The following is a 22,105-nucleotide window of genomic DNA, read 5'->3' as shown; positions in this document are numbered from 1 at the left end:
CTACTCATTCAAGGGTTTTTCTTTATTTTTACTATGTTCAACATTGTAGAATAATAGTGAAGACATCTAAACTATGAAATAACACATATGGAATCATGTATATCCAAAAAAGTGTTTTGTATTTTATATTTGAGATTCTTCAAAGTTGACACCCTTTACCTTGATGACAGCTTTGCACATTATTGGCATTCTCTCAACCAGCTTCATGAGGTAGTCACCTGGAATGCATTTCAATTAACAGGTGTGCCGTGTTAAAAGTGAATTTGTGTAATTTCTTTCCGTCTTAATGCGTTTGAGCCAATCAATTGTGTTGTGACAGGGTAGGGGTGGTATACAGAAGATAGCTCTATTTGGTAAAAGACCAAGTCTATATTATGGCAAGAACAGCTCAAATAAGCAAAGAGAAACACAGTCCATCATTTCTTTAAGACATGAAGGTCAGTCAATGCGGAACATTTCAAGAACTTTGAAGGTTTCTTCAAGTGCAGTCGCAAAAACCATCAAGTGCTATCATGAAACTGGCTCTCATGAGGACCGCCACAGGAAAGGAAGACCCAGAGTTACCTCTGCTGCAGGGGATAAGTTCATTAGAGTTAACTGCACCTCAGATTGGAACCCAAATAAATGCTTCACAGAGTTCAAGTAACAGACACATCTCAACATCAACTGTTCAGAGGAAACTGTGTGAATCAGGCCTTCATAGTTGAATTGCTGTAAAGAAACCACTACTAAAGGACACCAATAAGAAGAAGAGACTTGCTTTGGCCAAGAAACAAGAGCAATGGACATTAGTCCGGTGGAAATTTGTCCTTTGGTCTGATGAGCCCAAATTTGAGATTTTTGGTTCCAACCTCTGTGTCTTTGTTGGACGCAGAGTAGGTGAACAGATGATCTCCGCATGTGTGGTTCTGTTATTTAAATTTCGTTATCAATGTTCATAAACTTCAATTAATCTACTCAGTCTGCAACCCAGAGTTTGTAAGATTATGGTTGAATGAAACAGACGAGAGTCCCAGTTTACAATAGTCAAAATGCTTATTCACAAGAGTACTCTGAAGTTCATTATTGTCACGCCCTGACCAGGTGAACTCGGGTATTTTGGGTCAGGGTGTGTCATGTTGGGTATTTTTCCTTGGTTTGTTTTCTATGTTTGCGTTATAGCCTTGTGTGAGCTCTATGTGGTGTATTTCTATGTTGGGTTCTGTCGATTCCCAATCAGAGACAGCTGTCGCTAGTTGTCTCTGATTGGGATCACATTTAAGTTCCTTTTTCCCCCACGCTGTTTGTGGGGTGTTGTCTCTTTGTTTTGAGCAGTTAACGTATCGGCATTTTTCTTGATTTTGTGTACGTGTTTATTTCAGAGTAAAGAATAAACATGTGTTCGCTCCCAGCTGCGTTTTGGTCCGCTTCCTCATCACCCGACGTCGATCGTTACAATTATACAAAGACATCCATTTTAAAGTTCACTTCCTACCTACGCACATACATCCACACAAACAGTAGATATCCTACGCACATACATACACACGAACAGTAGGTGAGTTGTGTGCTTCTCCAGAGTTCTCACCACTGTGTATCACTACCCAGGGCTGTCCTTTCCATTCCAGTACTCCCTTTCCTATCATAAGTTTCTCAGAGTTCTAGCCAGGTCGAGCCAAACACAGTTTTAATTGTTCTCGGTATTTTCTTCGGCACACACATACACACATCTCCCTCCCAGTCCAACCTAGTTGGACTTATGTTTAATACTTTAATTATTCATTATACTGCTACATAAACAACTAATTACTAATTAGTTACGTTTCAGGGTAGAATTATTTAATCATTACCTTTAAACATATAAATTATTTTATCAGGTTCCCATCGTTAATCACGGAGGAAAAGGTGTGATGGTGTGGATGTGCTTTGCTGGTGACACTGTCAGTGATTTATTTAGAATTCAATGCACTTAACCAGCATGCCTACCACAGCATTTTGCAGTGATACGCCATCACATCTGGTTTGCGCTTAGTGGGACTATAATTTGTTTTTCAACAGGACAGTGACCCAAAACACACCTCCAGGCTGTGTAAGGGCTATTTGACCAAGGATAGTTATGGAATGCTGCATCAGATGACCTGGCCTTCACAATCACCTGACCTCAACTCAATTGAGATGGTTTGGGATGAGTTGGACCGCAGAGTGAAGGAAAAGCAGCCAACAAGTTCTCAGCATATGTGGGAACTCCTTCAAGACTGCTGGTTGAGAGAATGCCAAGAGTGTGCAAAGCTGTTAACAAGGCAAAGGATGGCTACTTTGAAGAATCTCGAATATAAAATATATTTTGATTTGTTTAACCTGTTGAGGACAGACGTTCCGCTAGCGGAACCCCTAGCCAACAGCCAATGGCATCGCACGGCGCGAAATACAAAACCAACTAAAATACCACAATTCAATTTTCTCAAACAATCAACTATATTACACCATTTTAAAGATAAAACTCTCGTTAACCTAACCACATTGTCCGATTTCAAAAAGGCTTTACAGTGAAATCAAAACAGTAGATTATGTTAGGAGAGTACATAGACACAAATAATCACACAGCCATTTTCCAAGCAAGCATATATATCACATAAACCCAAACCACAGCTAAATGCAGCACTAACCTTTGATGATCTTCATCAGATGACACTCTTAGGACATTATGTTATACAATACATGCATGTTTTGTTCAATCAAGTTCATATTTATATAAAAAAAAACAGCTTTTTACATTAGCATGTGATGTTCAGAACTAGCATACCCACCGAAAACTTCCGGTGAATTTACTAAATTACTCATGATAAACGTTCACAAAATACATAACAATTATTTTAAGAATTATAGATACAGAACTACTTTATGCAATCGCAGTGTCAGATTTTAAAATAGCTTTTCGGCGAAAGCACATTTGTACATAGCTCGCCATCACGGCTAGCTATTTTGACACCCACCAAGTTTGGGGCTCACTAAACTCAGAATTACTATTAGAAATATTGGATTACCTTTGCTGTTCTTCGTCAGAATGCACTCCCAGGACTTCTACTTCAACAACAAATGTTGTTTTGGTTCCAAATAATCCGTAGTTATATTCAAATAGCTCTGTTTTGTTCGTGCGTTCAGGTCAGTATCCGAAGGGTGACGCGCGAGCACATTTCGTGACAAAAAAAATCTAAATATTCCATTACCGTACTTAGAAGCATGTCAAACACTGTTTAAAATCAATTTTTATGCTATTTTTCTCGTAAAATAGCGATAATATTCCAACCGGACAACGTTGTATTCATTCAAAGGCTGAATGAAAAAAACGAGTAGTCTCGTGAATGCGCATCTCAGTCTCACTGTCCCCAGGCTGACCACTTACAAACTCTCCTGCTGTTCTTCGCCCAGAGACAGCAGACACCCCATTTCACTTTCTGGCGGCTTTAGAGAGCCAATGGAAGCCTTAGAAAATGTCACGTTACAGCACAGATGCTGTATTTTCGATAGAGATGCAACAGAAGGACTACAAATTGTCAGACAGGGCACTTCCTGTTTGGAATCTTCTCAGGTTTTGGCCTGCCATATGAGTTCCGTTATACTCACAGACACCATTCAAACAGTTTTAGAAACTTTAGAGTGTTTTCTATCCAAATCTACTAATTAAATGCATATTCTAGTTTCTGGGCAGGAGTAGTAACCAGATTAATTTGGGTACGTTTTTTATCCGGCCGTGAAAATACTGCCCCCTATCCCAAAGAAGTTAATCTTACATCTAGACGTTCCGCTAGCGGAACACCTGCTCCAATATCCAATGATGGGCGTGGCGCGAAATACAAACTCTTCGAAAATCCGAAAACTTCAATTTTTCAAACATATGACTATTTTACACCATTTTAAAGACAAGACTCTCCTTTATCTAACCACACTGTCCGATTTCAAAAAGGCTTTACAGCAAAAGCAAAACATTAGATTATGTCAGCAGAGTACCCAGCCAGAAATAATCAGACACCCATTTTTCAAGCTAGCATATAATGTCACAAAAACCAAAACCACAGCTAAATGCAGCACTAACCTTTGATGATCTTCATCAGATGACACTCCTAGGATATTATGTTATACAATACATGCATGTTTTGTTCAATCAAGTTTATATTTATATCAAAAACCAGCTTTTTACATTAGCATGTGACGTTCAGAACTAGCATTCCCACCGAACACTTCCGGTGAATTTACAAAATTACTCACGATAAACGTTCACAAAAAAAAATAAAAAATATTTTAAGAATTATAGATACAGAACTCCTTTATGCAATCGCGGTGTCAGATTTTAAAATAGCTTTTCGGTGAAAGCACATTTTGCAATATTCTGAGTAGATAGCTCGCCATCACGGGCTAGCTATTTTGACACCCACCAAGTTTGGTACTCACCAAACTCAGATTTACTATAAGAAAAATTGGATTACCTTTGCTGTTCTTCGTCAGAATGCACTCCCAGGACTTCTACTTCAATAACAAATGTTGGTTTGGTTCCAAATAATCCGTAGTTATATCCAAATAGCGGCGTTTTGTTCGTGCGTTCAAGACACTATCCGCAGGGTAAAGAAGGGTGACGCGCCCGGCGCGTTTCGTGACAAAAAAATTCTAAATATTCCATTACCGTACTTCGAAGCATGTCAAACGCTGTTTAAAATCAATTTTTATGCGATTTTTCTCATAAAAAAGCGATAATATTCCGACCGGGAAACCCTGTTTTCGTTCAAAGACAAAAAATTAAAACATGGAGTCGTCTCGTGCACGCGCCCCCAGTCTCATTGTTCTCAGATCGACCACTATCCAAATGCGCTACTGTTTTTCAGCAATGGCCTGCAAAGTCATCATTCAACGTTCTGGCGCCTTCTGAGAGCCTATGGGAGCGTTAGAAAATGTCACGTTACAGCAGAGATCCCCTCTTTTGGATAGAGATGATCAAGAAGGCCAAGAAATAGTCAGATAGGGCGCTTCCTGTTTGGAATCTTCTCAGGTTTTGGCCTGCCAAATGAGTTCTGTTATACTCACAGACACCATTCAAACAGTTTTAGAAACTTTGGAGTGTTTTCTATCCAAATCTACTAATTATATGCATATTCTAGTTTCTGGGCAGGAGTAATAATCAGATTAAATCGGGTACGTTTTTTTATCCGGACGTGAAAATACTGCCCCCTATCCATAAAAAGTGAAAACTTTTTTGGTTACTACATGATTCCATATGTGTTATTTCATCATTTTGATGTCTTAACTATTATTCTACAATGTGGAAAATAGTAAAAAAATTAAGAAAAACCCTTGAATGAGTAGGTGTGTCCAAACTTTGAATGGTACTGTATGTCCACATCTTTTGTCTATTTTTGGCTCAAAGAAAGTATTGTACTTTTGCTGAATTTGGAATGAAGCAGATAGCATTTCCTGCACTCAGCAAAAAGCAGATTAGCATTTCTTAGGAATTAAGTTTTGCAGCAGCTGAGCACATCATTCTTTCAGGACCCTTGAATTATAGACAAAAGCTGAGAAAAAAGGTAAACAATCAAATGTGCAACTAATATCTGATTGGTATTAAAAGAGAGAATATTATGGTTTCAAATTACATTTTTCCAATCTATGTATTGCTCCTTTCTCTGCGGAGGCCATGGCCTTGGCCAGTCAACCGCTGAGTGTAGAGTCAGAGAGGAAACTGAACGACCTGCCTGGCAACAACACTGTCAGCACCAGCTACCACGGAAACCTGAATCAGCACTGCAGGGCCTGTGCCAGGGTAAAACTGACCCCTGTATCACCTCTGACCCCAAAGTGAATGTTCCATCACCTCTGTCCACTCAAACTGAATCTGTTGACCCCCAAAACCGAATGTCTTCCACCACATCTGATCCCCAAAGTGAATATGTCCCTGCCCCACCAAGTGTTTTGCACTGAAGCAAGCCCCTTTTGACCTTTCTCACTCTCTTCCCCCCTGGTCTGCTCCTGCCCTTCACGCCATCCTAATGAAATTAAAGTCTGATGTAATTCTGTGTCATCAGCTCCAGGTGTGTACTCTCCGTGGGGGGGGGAGGGTTTCACCTTCCCTGTCTTCTCAAGAAAGCACAAAGACTCTTCTTTTTCAGGACATCCTCTGCTCTGAGGGTGTTGGCATGTAGTGATCGCTTAGTACTTAGAGATCTTTTTTGTTGAGTAAAAAATATACCTCCAGTGCCTTCAGAAAGTATCCATACCTCTTGACATATTCCACATATTGTTGTATTACAGCCTGAATTCAAAATTGATTAAAAAAAATAATAATTCACCCAATGACATAGTGAAAACGAATTTTTGTAAATTCACTGAAAATATAATACTGAAATATCTCATTTACATAAGTATTCATACCCCTGTGTCAATACTTAGAAGCACCTTTGGCAGCGATTACAGCTATGAGTGTTTCTGGGTAGGCCAGTGACGACAAAAAAATCCCAATTTAATCCATTTTCAATTCAGGCTGTAACACAAAAAAAAAAACCTGTCAAGGGTCAGGGAGAGACACCCGGGAGGGTCAATTCACTCACTGCCTTTAACACTGACTACTAATAACCCAATTTAGATCCCACATCCCACCTTCCCCTGCCAAAGCGCATCTCTCAAGGTGTGAGAGGACTGTCAACGTTAAGCTACATGCCTATTAATATTCTCCACAAAGATAGGGAATATAGCATCTCACTCTGCATGGAAAGAGTGCCCCGCCATCCATCATTGGTAATGCCCATTGTGAGTTTTTGTCGGGACCCTGACTTTTCACTCCGGCACCTTGATAGGTCTATTATTTCATAAGTTTAGATTTTAAAAAAGTCTGTGTCCTTAGCCTACAAAGAGAAATGGAGGTACATTTTTTTTTACTTTGGTAATTAAAATGGCCCTTTCGCGTTAATGATACTGTTCCTCTCCAGCTGCCCTCCCTCTGTGTAGAGACTCCGGAAAGGCAGATGACTGAACAAACTTGAACTTAGACCGCTGGATTGATTAAACACCATCTCTCACAAATCATCCATGACACGAGGCAAATTACAACATAGTAAACTGGAAATAGCTCTCCCCTTAAAGCCCGACTGCACTTCTGGATTTGGCCTCGTTTTAGATTTGGTTCATTAAGAAACGCTAGTGGCAATGATTGAATTGAAATAGGTGGTGGTTTCAGGGTGTGGTTGGATGTGGATGTCTCTTTTGTGTGTTCGCAGGTGGGAAGAGTTAGACAAATTATTTTGCCAATTAGCTTCAGCCGGCTGGCAAAATAGGCTATCCAAAGTCTAACCAATCTCTGGGGCTAGTTAGGAACTGTCAATAAATTACACAATGTAAATGAGTCAATATTTTCATGTTGTACACATTTTAGTTTTCTCTTTAAATGCTTTCAATATTTGTATATTCATTTCTACTATTTATAGTTGGTTTGAGGTTTTTAAGTCATTGAAATGTGGAGCCAATTGGATACCGTAGGATAGGGGGCGCCACAGCGCATTTTGAAAAAAAATCGTTCCCATTTTCAACGGCCTACTAATCAAACTCAGAAGATAGGGCATGCATATACTTATTATATATGGATAGAAAACACTCTAAAGTTTCTAAAACTGTTTGAATGGTGTCTGTGAGTATAACAGAACTCATATGGCAGTCAAAACCCCGAGACCGATTGAAACAGGAAGTGTAATTCTGAATTGTGGACTCGACTTCATCACTTTGCCTATTAATCACACCGTGAGCAATGGTTCACTGAGCACTTCCTATTGCTTCCACTAGATGTCGCCAGTCCTTTCACAGTGGTTTGAGCCTTATAGAGTCAAAACTCAGTGAATGACACGAGTTTGAAATTGGTCACAGGGGATGGGCCATCACCATTATGACGCCGGCGGCCATGTCTGCCCCCACCTTTGGATACGGTTTTAAAGGCCATGACATCATCCCCCTCGAATCTTATTGGCTCTCTTGGTGTTAGAGGCCCTGAAGATTTATTTTATACAACGTTTGACATGTTTGAACGAACCTACATGCGCGAGCATTGCATTTATTATGAACTTCAGAGCTGCGCTTGGAGAGAGCCATAGGACGCGCTACCAACATCAGGCTAATGGAACGTGAAGTATGGACTTTTTGACCGAAAATACATCTGTTGTGGACCTGGGATGCTTTCTGATGAAGACAACTAAAGGTAGGCGATTATTGACAATATTATAGAAGATAAGATGTGACATGAGATTCTTTCCAAGATGGCGCCGAGCTCTGTATATTAGCTAATTTTCTGAGTATCGCATCTCCTTTTATCGCAAAGTGTGATTACCCAGTAAAGTTAATTTAAAATCTGGTATGACGGGTGTTCTCAAGAGATATTCATCTATAAATGTTAGATTGACAATATACATTTAAAAAATTGTTATAGAATAGTAATTTAGGGAAATGTAGCATTGTTTACCGGGACGCTTTTGAGGGGAAATTATGTAGTCAACGTCAGACAGAGATGTAAAATGCTGTTTTTATATATAAATATGACCTTTATTGAACAAAAGAATGCATGCATTGTATAACATGATGTCCTAGGGGTGCCATCTGATGAAGTTTGTAAAAGGTTAGTGCTGCATTTAGCTGTTTTTTGATTATATGTGATGCAAGTGGTTGGTCGGAAAATGGCTATGAAGCTGCTTTTTACGATGGACTCATCTAATATAATCTAATGATTTGCTTTTCCTGTAAAACCTTTTTGAAATCGGACGACGTGGGTCGATTCAGGAGAGGTGTATCTATAAAAAAAAAATATATATATTATTATTATTTTTTTTAAATTATTATTTTTTTTTAATGCTAATTGGCGATATGATTTTTCGCTGGATTTTGATCCCGCTAACGGGATCAGACGCTGAAGAGGTTTTAACATATTGTTCCATGTAGCTTAACCCTCAACAAGACAAAGCTGCTCTTCCTTCCAGGTAAGGCCTGCCCACTTCAAGACCTCTCCATCACGGTGGACAACTCAGGTTCATGATCTATAATATCCGTAGAGTACAACGTTTCCTCACACAAGAAGCGGCACACCTCCTAATCCAGGCATTTGTCATCTCCCGTCTGGACTACTGCAGCTCTCTGTTGGCTGGGCTCCCTGCTTGTGCCATCAAACCCTGGAATTTATCCAGAACGCAGCAGCCAATCTGGTGTTCAACCTTCCCAAGTTCTCTCATACCACCCCGCTCCTCCGCACACTCCACTGACTTCCAGTCGAAGCTCGCATCCACGACAAGACCATGATGCTTGCCCAGGTGCTTGCGTCTGCCACCTCTGGTCTGTTGGCCATCCTACCCCTACGGGAGGTCAGCTCCCGCTCAGCCCAGTCAAAACTCTTCTTACTATGACTGTAATATGTGGTTGACTCACATAGCTATCTTAAGATAAATGCACTAACTGTAAGTCGCTCTGGATAAGAGCATCTGCTATAATATATCTTTTTTTTTACAAATTACATTGTGTAATTTAACTACGGTCCCTAACAAGCCCCACAGGGATATCCAAAGTCAATGCAAATTGACCACGGGCATTACGATTGGATCGCATGCAGCTGCCAAGCTGTTGGCCTGTGGGCAGGATTGAAAAAAAAAAAACTTCACTTAGGTTGTGATTTCTCACAAAACTCAGTTTTGGACAAGACTGACTTTATGACCAAAATTACACTTTGTAGTAAACTTTGACAGTAGAATACATGGTTATGACTCATATCGATGCCACATAGGCTGTTTTCTAAATGAGAAGTTGTTTTTAGGGGCAGTTGCACTTTAAGTCCAGACATGCATGGTGTTTTTCCTTTAAGTTGAGTAAGTAATGCCCTCACCCTGTTGCCCTTTTGCTACGTTACACCCCAAACGCCTGCATCTGAGAATTACCCACTGGGAAGAAATATGAGTTAATGCCAGTTGACAGTGAGAAGCCAATCTGTGTTCTCTTTTTGCTTCATTCCCCAGGAAGAGGAACTGGTGAGAGACAGCCGTGGGTTTTACTTCCGCGGCTACGGACTGGGTCACTGCCTGCAGACCAAGGACGGAACGGCGGTGGAAGGGACCACAATCTTCGCCCCGCCGGTGTCCACCGTGTACGATGGCGAGGCGGTCCGCAAGCGCTTTGTGGACCGGGCCAAGCGCATCGACACGATATCCCGTGCAGTCTTCCCTCTGAGCTTCCTCTTCTTCAACATTTTCTACTGGATTACCTACAAAGTGCTGCGACATGAGGACATCCACACAAATTTGTAATACGCTCTCTGCTCTACTCCCCATGACCTCTAATTGTTACATGCTACTTTTCCGTTTTTTTTCTTCTTCTTTCAACCAAAACTGCCTACATTAAAAGTGTTTGAGGCATATGCTTCGCAACAGTTGCCATTTATGCTAAAAACTCTGTGCTTAGGTGCGTCTTCAGGATTTCAGAGAGCGAGAGAGAGAGAGAGAGAGAGAGAAAGTGAAGATGAAAGAAAGTGAAGATGTGAATTTAAACTGGTGTTAGAGTGCTGTTTGTTATTGCATTCTCTTTTATCTTAGTCATCTTGTTTTGACTGGATTACAACAGAAACATAATAATGCTAGTCTTTGAACTTCTGCCTGACCTCTGAACTATGGCTAAAGGCAGATAACACAAGGGAATATTAGTCATGGCTGGAAGGATACTACTGACTTGAATTTTATCAATCAACGCATCTTTGAATGAATGTAAAAACAGAGGCTTTTTTACAACTTTACAATGCCAAACAAATGGGGTGTGAGGGAGGGATTGGGGTCTTTGATATTTCTGGATTTAAATGAGGTGATGATATGTTGTTTTAACTACATATGACAATAGATTATATACAGTGCATTCGGAAAGCATTCAGACCCCTTGACTTGTTCCACATTTTGTTACGTTACAGCCTTATTCTAAAATGTATTTAATAGGTTTTTTTCCCCAATCAATCTACACACAATACCATATAATGACAAAGAAAAAAAACATTTTTAGAAAAACATTTTTTTAAATAAAAATCAAATAAACGGAAAAAATACATTTACATAAGTATTCAGACCCTTTACTTAGTACTTTGTTGAAGCACCTATGGCAGCATTTACAGCCTCGAGTCTTCTTGGTATGACGCTACAAGCTTGGCACACCTGTTTTTGGGGAGTTACTCCCATTCTTCTCTGTAGATCCTCTCAAGCTCCGTCAGGTTAGATGGGGAGTGTCGCTGCACAACTGTTTTCAGGTCTCTCCAGAGATGTTAGATCGGGTTCAAGTCCAGGCTCTGGCTGGGCCACACAAGGACATTCAGAAACGTGTCCCGAAGCCACTCCTGCATTGTCTTGGCTGTGTGCTTAGTGTTGTTGTCCTGTTGGAGTGGGAACCTTTGCCCAGTTTGAGGTCCTGAGCGCTCTGGTTTTCATCAAGGATCTGTCTGTACTTTGCTCAGTTCATCTTTGCCTCAATCCTGACTAGTCTCACAGTCCTTGTCGCTGAAAAACATCCTCACAGCATGATGCTGCCACCACCATGCTTCACTGTAGGGATGGCGCAAGGTTTCCTCCAGATGTGACGCTTGGCATTCAGGCCAAAGAGTTCAATCTTGGTTTCATCAGACCAGAGAATCTTGAGCACAACTGCATCCTGTTTCCGCTGATTCTACAACTTAATTGGAGTCCATCTGTGGTAAATTAACTTGTTATGGATAGGGGGCAGTATTTTCACGGCCGGATAAAAAACGTACCCGATTTAATCTGGTTATTACTCCTGCCCAGAAACTAGAATATGCATATAATTAGTAGCTTTGGATAGAAAACACTCCAAAGTTTCTAAAACTGTTTGAATGGTGTCTGTGAGTATAACAGACCTCAAATGGCAGGCCAAAACCTGAGAAGATTCTGTACAGGAAGTACCCTGTCTGACCATTTCTTGGCCTTCTTTGTCATCTCTATCCAAAACAAAGGATCTCTGTTGTAACGTGACATTTTCTAACGCTCCCATAGGCTCTCAGAAGGCGCCAGAACATTGAATGATGACTTTGCAGCCCATGGCTGAAAAACAGTAGCGCATTTGGTAAGTGGTCGATCTGAGAACAATGAGACGGGCGCGCGCATGCACGTGAAGAGTCCATTTTAGATTATCAGTCTTTGAACGATAACAACGACTCCCGGTCGGAATATTATCGCTATGATTTTAAACAGCGTTTGACATGCTTCGAAGTACGGTAATGGAATATTTTGAATTTTTTGTCACGAACAAAACGCCGCTATTTGGATATAACTATGGATTATTTGGAACCAAACCAACATTTGTTGTTGAAGTAGAAGTCCTGGGAGTGCATTCTGACGAAGAACAGCAAAGGTAATCCAATTTTTCTTATAGTAAATCTGAGTTTGGTGAGTACCAAACTTGGTAGGTGTCAAAATACCTAGCCCGTGATGGTGAGCTATCTACTCAGAATATTGCAAAATGTGCTTTCACCGAAAAGCTATTTTAAAATCGGACACTGCGATTGCATAAAGGAGTTCTGTATCTATAATTCTTTAAATAATTGTTATGTTTTTTGTGAACGTTTATCGTGAGTAATTTAGTAAATTCACCGGAAGTGTTCGGTGGGAATGCTAGTTCTGAACGTCACATGCTAATGTAAAAAGCTGGTTTTTGATATAAATATGAACTTGATTGAACAAAACATGCATGTATTGTATAACATAATGTCCTTGGAGTGTCATCTGATGAAGATCATCAAAGGTTAGTGCTGCATTTAGCTGTGGTTTTGTTTTTTTGTGACATTATATGCTAGCTTGAAAAATGGGTGTCTGATTATTTCTGGCTGGGTACTCTCCTGACATCATCTAATGTTTTGCTTTCGTTGTAAAGCCTTTTTGAAATCGGACAGTGTGGTTAGATAAAGGAGAGTCTTGTCTTTAAAATGCTGTAAAATAGTCATATGTTTGAAAAATTGAAGTTTTCGGATTTTCGAGGAGTTTGTATTTCACGCCACGCCCATCATTGGATATTGGAGCAGGTGTTCCGCTAGCGGAACGTCTAGATGTAAATTGATTGGACATGATTTGTAAAGGCACACGCCTGTCTGTATGCCTCTGTCATGTGCCGTTTACTCAGGAGTGGCTTCCGTCTGGCGACTACCCGATGGTTGTCCTTCTGGAAGGTTCTCCCATCTCCACAGAGGAACTCTGGAGCTGTCAGAATGACCATTGGGTTCTTGGTCACCTCCCTGACCAAGGCCCTTCTCACCTGATTGCTCAGTTTGCGCCGGAAGGCCAACTCTATGAAGAGTCTTGGTGGTTCCAAACTTCTTCCATTTAAGAATGATGGAGGCCACTGTGTTCTTGGGAACCATTAATACTGCAGAAATGTTTTGGTACCCGTCTTCAGATCTGTGCCTCGACACAATCCTGTCTCGGAGCTCTACGGACAATTCCTTCGACCTCATGGCTTGGTTTTTGCTCTGACATGCACTGTCAACTGTGGGACCTTATATAGAAGGGAGTGTGCCTTTCCAAATCATGTCTAAACAAATGATTTTACCACCGTTGGAAACAGGATGCAGCTGAGCTAAATTTCGAGTCTCGTAGCAAAGGGTCTGAATAGTTACAGTGGGGAGAACAAGTATTTGATTCATTGCCGATTTTGCAGGTTTTCCTACTTACAAGGTCTGTAATTTTTATCATAGGTACACTTCAACTGTGAGAGATGGAATCTAAAACAAAAATCCCGAAAATCACATTGTATAATTTTTAAGTAAATAATTTGCATTTTATTGCATGGCATAAGTATTTTATACATCAGAAAAGCAGAACTTAATATTTGGTACAGAAACCTTTGTTTGCAATTACAGAGATCATACATTTCCTGTAGTTCTTGACCAGGTTTGCACACACTGCAGCAGGGATTTTGGCCCACTCCTCCATACATACCTTCTCCAGATCCTTCAGGTTTCGGGGCTGTCGCTGGGCAATACAGACTTTCAGCTCCCTCCAAAGATTTTCTATTGGGTTCAGATCTGGAGACTGACTAGGCCACTCCAGGACCTTGAGATGTTTCTTACGGAGCCACTCCTTAGTTGCCCTGGCTGTGTGTTTCGGGTCGTTGTCATGCTGGAAGACCCAGCCACGACCCATCTTCAATGCTCTTACTGAGGGAAGGAGGTTGTTGGCTAAGATCTCGCGATACATGGCCCCATCTATCCTCCCCTCAATACGGTGCAGTCGTCCTGTCCCCTTTGCAGAAAAGCATCCCCAAAGAATGCTGTTTCCACCTCCATGCTTCATGGTTGGGATGGTGTTCTTGGGGTTGTACTCATCCTTCTTCTTCCTCCAAACACAGCGAGTGGAGTTTAGACCAAAAAGCTCTATTTTTGTCTCATCAGACCACATGACCTTCTCCCATTCCTCCTCTGGATCATCCAGATGGCCATTACAAACTTAAGACGGGCCTGGACATGCGCTGGCTTGAGCAGGGGGTCCTTGCGTGTGCTGCATGATTTTAATCCATGACGGCGTAGTGTGTTACTAATGGTTTTCTTTGAGACTGTGGTCCCAGCTCTCTTCAGGTCATTGACCAGGTCCTGCCGTGTAGTTCTGGGCTGATCCCTCACCTTCCTCATGATCATTGATGCCCCACGAGGTGAGATCTTGCATGGAGCCCCAGACCGAGGGTGATTGACCGTCATCTTGAACTTCTTCCATTTTCTAATAATTGCGCCAACAGTTGTTGCCTTCTCACCAAGCTGCTTGCCTATTGTCCTGTAGCCCATCCCAGCCTTGTGCAGGTCTACATTTTTATCCCTGATGTCCTTACACAGCTCTCTGGTATTGGCCATTGTGGAGAGGTTAGAGTCTGTTTGATTGAGTGTGTGGACAGGTGTCTTTTATACAGGTAACGAGTTCAAACAGGTGCAGTTAATACAGGTAATGAGTGGAGAACAGGAGGGCTTCTTAAAGAAAAAGTAACAGGTCTGTGAGAGCCGGAATTCTTACTGGTTGGTAGGTGATCAAATACTTATGTCATGCAATAAAATGCAAATGAATTACTTAAAAATCATACAATGTGATTTTCTGGATTTTTGTTTTAGATTCCGTCTCTCACAGTTGAAGTGTACCTATGATACAAATTATAGACCTCTACATGCCTTGTAAGTAGGAAAACCTGCAAAATCGGCAGTGAATCAAATACTTGTTTACATTTACATTACATTTTAGTCATTTAGCAGACGCTTTTATCCAGAGCGACTTACAGTAGTGAATGCATAAATTTCATCTATTTTTTCTTTTCGTACTGGTCCCCCGTGGGAATCGAACCCACAACCCTGGCGTTGCAAACACCATGCTCTACCAACTGAGCCACACGGGATGTAAATAAGGAGCCACACTGTATGTAAATAAGGTATTTCTGTTTTTCATTATCAATAAATTTACGAACAATTCTAAAAACCAGTTTTCACTTCGTCATTATGGGGTATTGTTTGTAGAGTGATGGGTAAAAACTATTATTTAAATCAATTTTAGAAGGCTGTAACGTAACAAAATGTGGAAAAAGTCAAGCGGTCCAAATGCTTTCCGAAAGCACTGTATATGTGTGTTTATATATACATACAGTACCAGTCAAAAGTTTGGACAAACCTACTCATTCAAGGGTTTTTCTTTATTTTACTATTTTCTACATTAAAACTATGAAATAACACATATGGAATCTTGTAGTAACCAAAAAGTGTTAAATAAAACAAAATATATTTTATATTTGAGATTCTTCAAAGTAATCACCCTTTGCCTTGATGACAGCTATGCACACTCTTGGCATTTCTCAACCAGCTTCATGAGTTAGTCACCTGGAATGCATTTCAATTAACAAGTGTGCCTTGTTAAAAGTTAATTTGTGTAATTTCCTTCCTTCTGAATGCGTTTGAGCCAATCAGTTGTGTTGTGACAAGGTTGTGGGGGAATACAGAAGATAGCCCAATTTGTTAAAAGAACAAGTCTTTTATTATGGCAAGAACAACTAAAAAAAAGCAAAGAGAAACGACAATCCGTCATTACTTTAAGACACGAAGGTTAGTCATTACGGAACATTTCAAGAAGTTTGAAAGTTTATTCAAGTGCAGTCGCAAAAACCATCAAGCTCTATGATGAAACTGGCTTTCATGAGGACCGGCACAGGAAAGGAACGTACGCGGCAGAGGAGAAGTTCTTTAGAGTTACCAACCTCAGAAATCGGCAATTAACTGCAGCTTAGATTAAAGCCCAAATAAATGCTTCACAGAGTTCAACTAACAGACACATCTCACAATCAACTGTTCAAAGGAGACTGTGTGAATCAGGCTTTCATGGTTGAATGGCTGAAAAGAAACCACTACTAAAGGACATAATAAGAAGAAGAGATTTGCTTGGGCCAAGAAACAAGAGCAATTTTTTATTTATTTATTTTATTTCACCTTTATTTAACCAGGTAGGCAAGTTGAGAACAAGTTCTCATTTACAATTGCGACCTGGCCAAGATAAAGCAAAGCAGTTCGACAACATACAAAAACACAGAGTTACACATGGAGTAAAACAACATACAATCAATGATGCAGTAGAAAAAAATTAAAATAAGACTATATACAATGTGAGCAAATGATGTGAGATAAGGGAGGTAAAGGCAAAAAAATGCCATGGTGGCAAAGTAAATAAAGTATAGCAAGAAAAACACTGGAATGGTAGATTTGTAGTTTGAAGAAAGTTCAGAGATAAAATATAAATAATATGGTGCAAAGGAGCAAAATAAATAAAATAAATAAATACAGTAGGGGAAGAGGTAGTAGTTTGGGCTAAATTATAGATGGGCTATGTACAGGTGCAGTGATCTGTGAGCTGCTCTGACAGCTGGTGCTTAAAGCTAGTGAGGGAGATAAGTGTTTCCAGTTTCAGAGATTTTTGTAGTTCGTTCCAGTCATTGGCAGCAGAGAACTGGAAGGAGAGACGACCAAAGGAGGAGTTGGCTTTAGGGGTGACCAGAGAGATATACCTGCTGGAGCGCGTAATTGACATTAGACCAGTGGAAATGTGTCCTTTGGTTTGATGATTCCAAATTTGAGATTATTGGTTCAAACCGTTGTGTCTTTGTGAGACGCAGAATAGGTGAAAGGGTGATCTCCACATGTGTGGGTCTCACCGTGAAGCAATGAGGAGGTGTGATGGTGTGGGGGTGCATTGCTGGTGCCACTGTCTGTGATTTATTTAGAATTCAAGGCACACTTAACCTGCATAACTAACGCAGCATTCTGCAGCGATACGCCATCACATCTAGTTTGCGCTTAGTGGGACTATCATTTGTTTTTCAACAGGACAATGACCCAACACACTTCGAGTCTGTGTAAGGGCTATTTAACCAAGATGGAGAGTGATGGAGTGCTGCATTAGATGACCTGGCCTCCACAATCACCCGACCTCAACAAAATTGAGATGATTTGGGATGAGTTGGACCGCAGAGCGAAGGAAAAGCAGCTAACAAGTGCTCAGCATATGTGGGAACACCTTCAAGACTGTTGGAAAATCATTCCAGGGAAAGCTGGTTAACAGAATACCAAAAGTGTGCAAAGCTGTCATCAAGGCAAAGGGTGGCTACTTTGAAGAATCTAAAATCTGTTGCTTGGTTACAACATGATTCCAAATGTGTTATTTCACAGTTTTGACATCTTCACTATTATTCTACAATGTAGATATTTGCAAGGACAGAGGGGAAAAAAGTATAAAATGTATGCACTCACTACTGTAAGTCGCTCTGGATAAGAGCGTCTGCTAAATGGCTAAAATGTAATTTTTTTTTTTTTTGAAATCACTTGAATGTGTAGGTGTGTCCACGGGTCTTAAAACTCTTTTTTTCAACCACTCCACAAACTTCTTGTTAACAAACTATAGTTTTGGCAAGTCAGTGAGGACATCTACTTTGTGCATGACACAAGTAATTTTTCCAACAATTGTTTACAGACAGATTATTTCACTTATAATTCACTGTATCACAATTCCAGTGCATCAGAAGTTTACATACACTAAGTTGACTGTGCCTTTAAACAGCTTGGAAAATTCCAGAAAATTATGTCATGGCTTTAGAAGCTTCTGATAGGCCAATTGACATAATGTGAGTCAATTGGAGATGTACCTGTGGATGTATTTCAAGGCCTACCTTCAACGTCAGTGCCTCTTCGCTTGACATCATGGGAAGAAATCAGCCAAGACCACAGAAAACAAATTGTAGACCTCCACAAGTCTGGTTCACACTTGGGAGCAATTTCCAAATCCCTGAAGGTACCACGTTCATCTGTACAAACAATAGTACGCAAGTATAAACACCATCGGACCACGCAGCCGTCATACTGCTCAGGAAGGAGACGCGTTCTGGTGGGAAAAGTGCAAATCAATCCCAGAACAACAGCAAAGGACCTTGTTAAGACGCTGGAGGAAACAGGTAGAAAATTATCTATATCCACAGTAAAACGAGCCCATATATCGACATAACCTGAAAGGCCGCTCAGCAAGGAAGAAGCCAGTGCTCCAAAACCGCCATAAAAAATCTAGACTACGGTTTGCAACTGAACATGGGGACAAAGATCGTACTTTTTGGAGAAATGTCCTGTGGTCTGATGATACAAAAATATAAGTGTGTTTTTCCCTAATGACTATCGTTATGTTTGGAGGAAAAGGGGGGAGGATTTTAAGCCCGAAGAACACCATCCCAACCGTGAAACACGGGGGTGGCAGCATCATATTGTGGGGGTGCTTTGCTGCAGGAGGGACTGGTGCACTTCACAAAATAAATGGCATCATGAGGGGGGGAATTATGTGGATATATTGAAGCAACATGAAAATAACAATTTGTTCTTAACTGGTTTTAAAAAAGGTTTTTTTAAAGGTTTTAAAAAAGTCACAAAGCCCTGACCTCAATCCTATACAACATTTGTGGACAGAACTGAAAAAGTGTGTGTGAGCACGGAGGCCTACAAACCTGACTCAGTTACAACAGCACTGTCTGGAGGAATTGGCCAAAATTCACCCAACTTTTTGTGGGAAGCTTGTGGAAGGCTACTCAAAATGTTTGACCTAAGTTAAACATTTTAAAGGCAATGCTACCAAATACTAGTTGAGTGTATGTAAACTTCTGACCCACTGGGAATGTGATGAAAGAAATAAAAGCTGAAATAAATCATTCTCTCTACTATTGTTCTGACATTTCACATTCTTAAAATGAAGTGGTGATCCTAATTGACCTAAAACAGGGAATTTTTCCTCGGATTAAATGTTGGAAATTGTGAAAAACTTTTAGTTTAAATGTATTTGGCTAAGGTGTATGTAAACTTCCGACTTCAACTATATATATATACTCTACGGTTCAAAAGTTTGGCATCATTGAGAAATGTCCTTGTTTTTGAAAGAAAAGTACATTTTTTGTCTTTTTTTGTACATTTTTTGTCCTTCAAATAACATTAAATTGATCAGGAATACAGTGTAGACATTGTTTATGTTGTAAATGACTATTGTAGCTGGAAACGGCAGATTTTTTGTGGAATATCTACATAGGTGTACAGAGGCCCATTATCAGCAAGCATCACTCCTGTGTTCCAATTGCATGTTGTGTTAGCTAATCCAAGTTGATAATTTTAAAGGCTAATTGGTCATTAGAAAACCCTTCTACAATTATGTTAGCACAGCTGAAAACTGTTGTCCTGATTAAAGAAGCAATAAAACTGGCCTTCTTTAGACTAGTTGAGTATCTGGAGCATCAGCATTTGTGGGTTTGATTACAGGCTAAAAATGCCTGGAAACAAAGACCTTTCTTCTGAAACTCATCGGTCTAATCGGTCCATTAGCAAGTGCAAAATAGAAAAGTGATGCCACTATTTCGTTAAATTGTACAACTTTTCCTCCTTGCAAATAAAACAAATTTTGTGAACAGCTCACATCAACTTTTTTCAAAGAAACATCACTGACAGAATCCTTAACGTATAAAAGCTACCATTCATTTTTCAGTCCCTAGTGTGGCTATGGAGGCTTGGAGAAATGGAAAAAGAATTTGGGCATCGCTGACATGGGAGGATGAATTCGTTTTTTAAATAGGTAATCAGAAGGTGTTTTTATCAACTAATGAGTTTGAAAAGGATTCGATGTTTCACCGTTAATGAAAATCAATTTAGACCTGCAGCTTCAGCTTACTGTCCTTTGTCTTAGGTGAGGCATTCCTAATCAACACCTCTGGATGCTGTGCTACCACTGGTGGGAGAAGGCTGTCTGTGATTTGTGCCTTTAGATGCCTATATTAATGGAAGGTTACCCCCTGAGTGGGAGGCTGTGGACCCTTGATGAACACATTTGTTAATCGATGCATGTGGACAGACCCATTAGCACCAACTCTGTCAACTGCTGGACATTTTGAAAACCAGTACGCAAACCAATCTACTTTGGGGATAGCGCCATACAATCTCCATACAATCTGATTTTGAAGGGTTAGTTTCCCCTCTGATGGAGCTTATGGTTCTGAAATGACATATACATTTCCACATGCCCACTGCAGAATTAATCCAAGATTGTCCAAAACTCCATTAAAAAACACTGTCCTTACTCATTGTGACAAGTTATGGACGAGAGCTCAAATCCCCTTGGTCTAGATGTAAAGAATGTAAAGAAACCTTGCAAATGGGGGAAAGCGAGGCACATCGGCTCAAAGAGTTGAAGGGTTTCTGGACATGAGAATGAATATAGTGGGTTGACACATTCGTTTAAGCCCTGTATATTCGTCTCGGACAGCTTAAGTATATTTCTCAAAAGGAAATCTGAGGGTAATAGGCAAATGTAAAAAATATTGGTTATTGTGCATCACTGGAAATAAATTCACCAGATCAGAATCCAAGGGGGTGAAACTGCAACAGGAAACATTCCAGCTCCAAAATGAAGATTGCTATCATTTACTGTAACAACCTTTACAGTAATAATGTCTCCATTTTTTTATTATAGCTCTGTATAACATGAGAAGGTATTGTCATATTATGTGGAGAAAAACAATGCTTTGTATCAGTTTAAGAGGCTTTTCTAAATCTGCAATCCATGACTGACATGCACAAAATATGAACCGTGGTTTCTGGCGCATCACTCCCATTACGCTCCCTCGCCACCTCCTGAAGGGAACATTTCTCCTCAGGGTCCCTTTACACAGGGAAATGGAGGGAGATTGAGGGGTGGGGATTCCAATAAAGCGCAATCTCACAGATGCCCCTGTTAGACGGCTCAGCGGACCTTCCTCTTGACAAGCAGCTGGGATTCATAAACTAACTCTCATTACACACTAAATCCCTGAGAGCAAGGACTTTTACAAATGCCGCTCTCGCTCTCTATGAGAGAAGAATGATTGATCTTGGCGAGGTGACCTCCCAGGTTCTCCAGATTGGCATCATAGGTAAAGGTGGAACCACCGAACACTCTAACGGTCTATTCAATAGCCTAATCTTCCATTGGAATGATGGCTTCAAATTAGAATATTAAACATTCATTCACTCGTCTGATTGTAAAAGCCGCTTGACGATGTCACGTTGTTCGATGACTTCTGTAGCAAGGTGTTTTTTTGCTTTTTTCTTCAGTCTATGAAAGCGGATTTGGCTCAACGAGGCACTTGAGTAAAGGACATGTGCTGTGTGTTCGTTCATGGCAAGCTTTCTCATTTCCTGGTTGTCCATGAGCATTTAACAACACAGGTAAACAGAGGACAGAGCTGTTGGTTTGATGGAGGCGTTAGTCAGCCATATAGAACCTAACACCCTTGGGGATGTTAGGTTCTAAAGGTTCTAAATGTTAGGTTCTAAATAAACAGAGTAAAAACTCACAGATGATTATTAAAGCTCAAACCAAGTTTATTCCCCCAATGGGTCAGACAGCTGAACAGACAAAGACATATTTACGCAAGCACTGGTATTTAAGCTAGGATATGCATATTATTAGTAGATTTGGATAGAAAACACTCTGAAGTTTCTAAAATGTTTGAATAATGTCTGTGAGTATAACAGAACTGATTTGGCAGGCGAAACCCCGAGCACAAT

The 22,105-nt window shown here is 40.4% G+C and overlaps 1 protein-coding gene across 1 annotated transcript in view; it reads left to right on the top strand.

The window, feature by feature from the left end:
- Positions 1-19,973, top strand: part of LOC106611505 (glycine receptor subunit alpha-4) — a 133,056-nt gene extending 113,083 nt beyond the window's left edge. The window contains exon 9 of the mRNA XM_014211771.3: positions 10,002-19,973. Coding sequence (XP_014067246.1) covers positions 10,002-10,289 — 288 coding nt within the window. The 3' untranslated portion in view covers positions 10,290-19,973. The remainder of the gene's footprint in view (positions 1-10,001) is intronic.
- The last annotated feature ends 2,132 nt before the right edge of the window (positions 19,974-22,105 follow it).

The sequence above is a fragment of the Salmo salar genome, chromosome 09 (assembly GCF_965601325.2).
Source record: "Salmo salar chromosome 09, fSalSal1, whole genome shotgun sequence".
NCBI lineage: Eukaryota > Metazoa > Chordata > Actinopteri > Salmoniformes > Salmonidae > Salmo > Salmo salar.
This window is presented reverse-complemented; position numbering and strand designations above follow the sequence as displayed.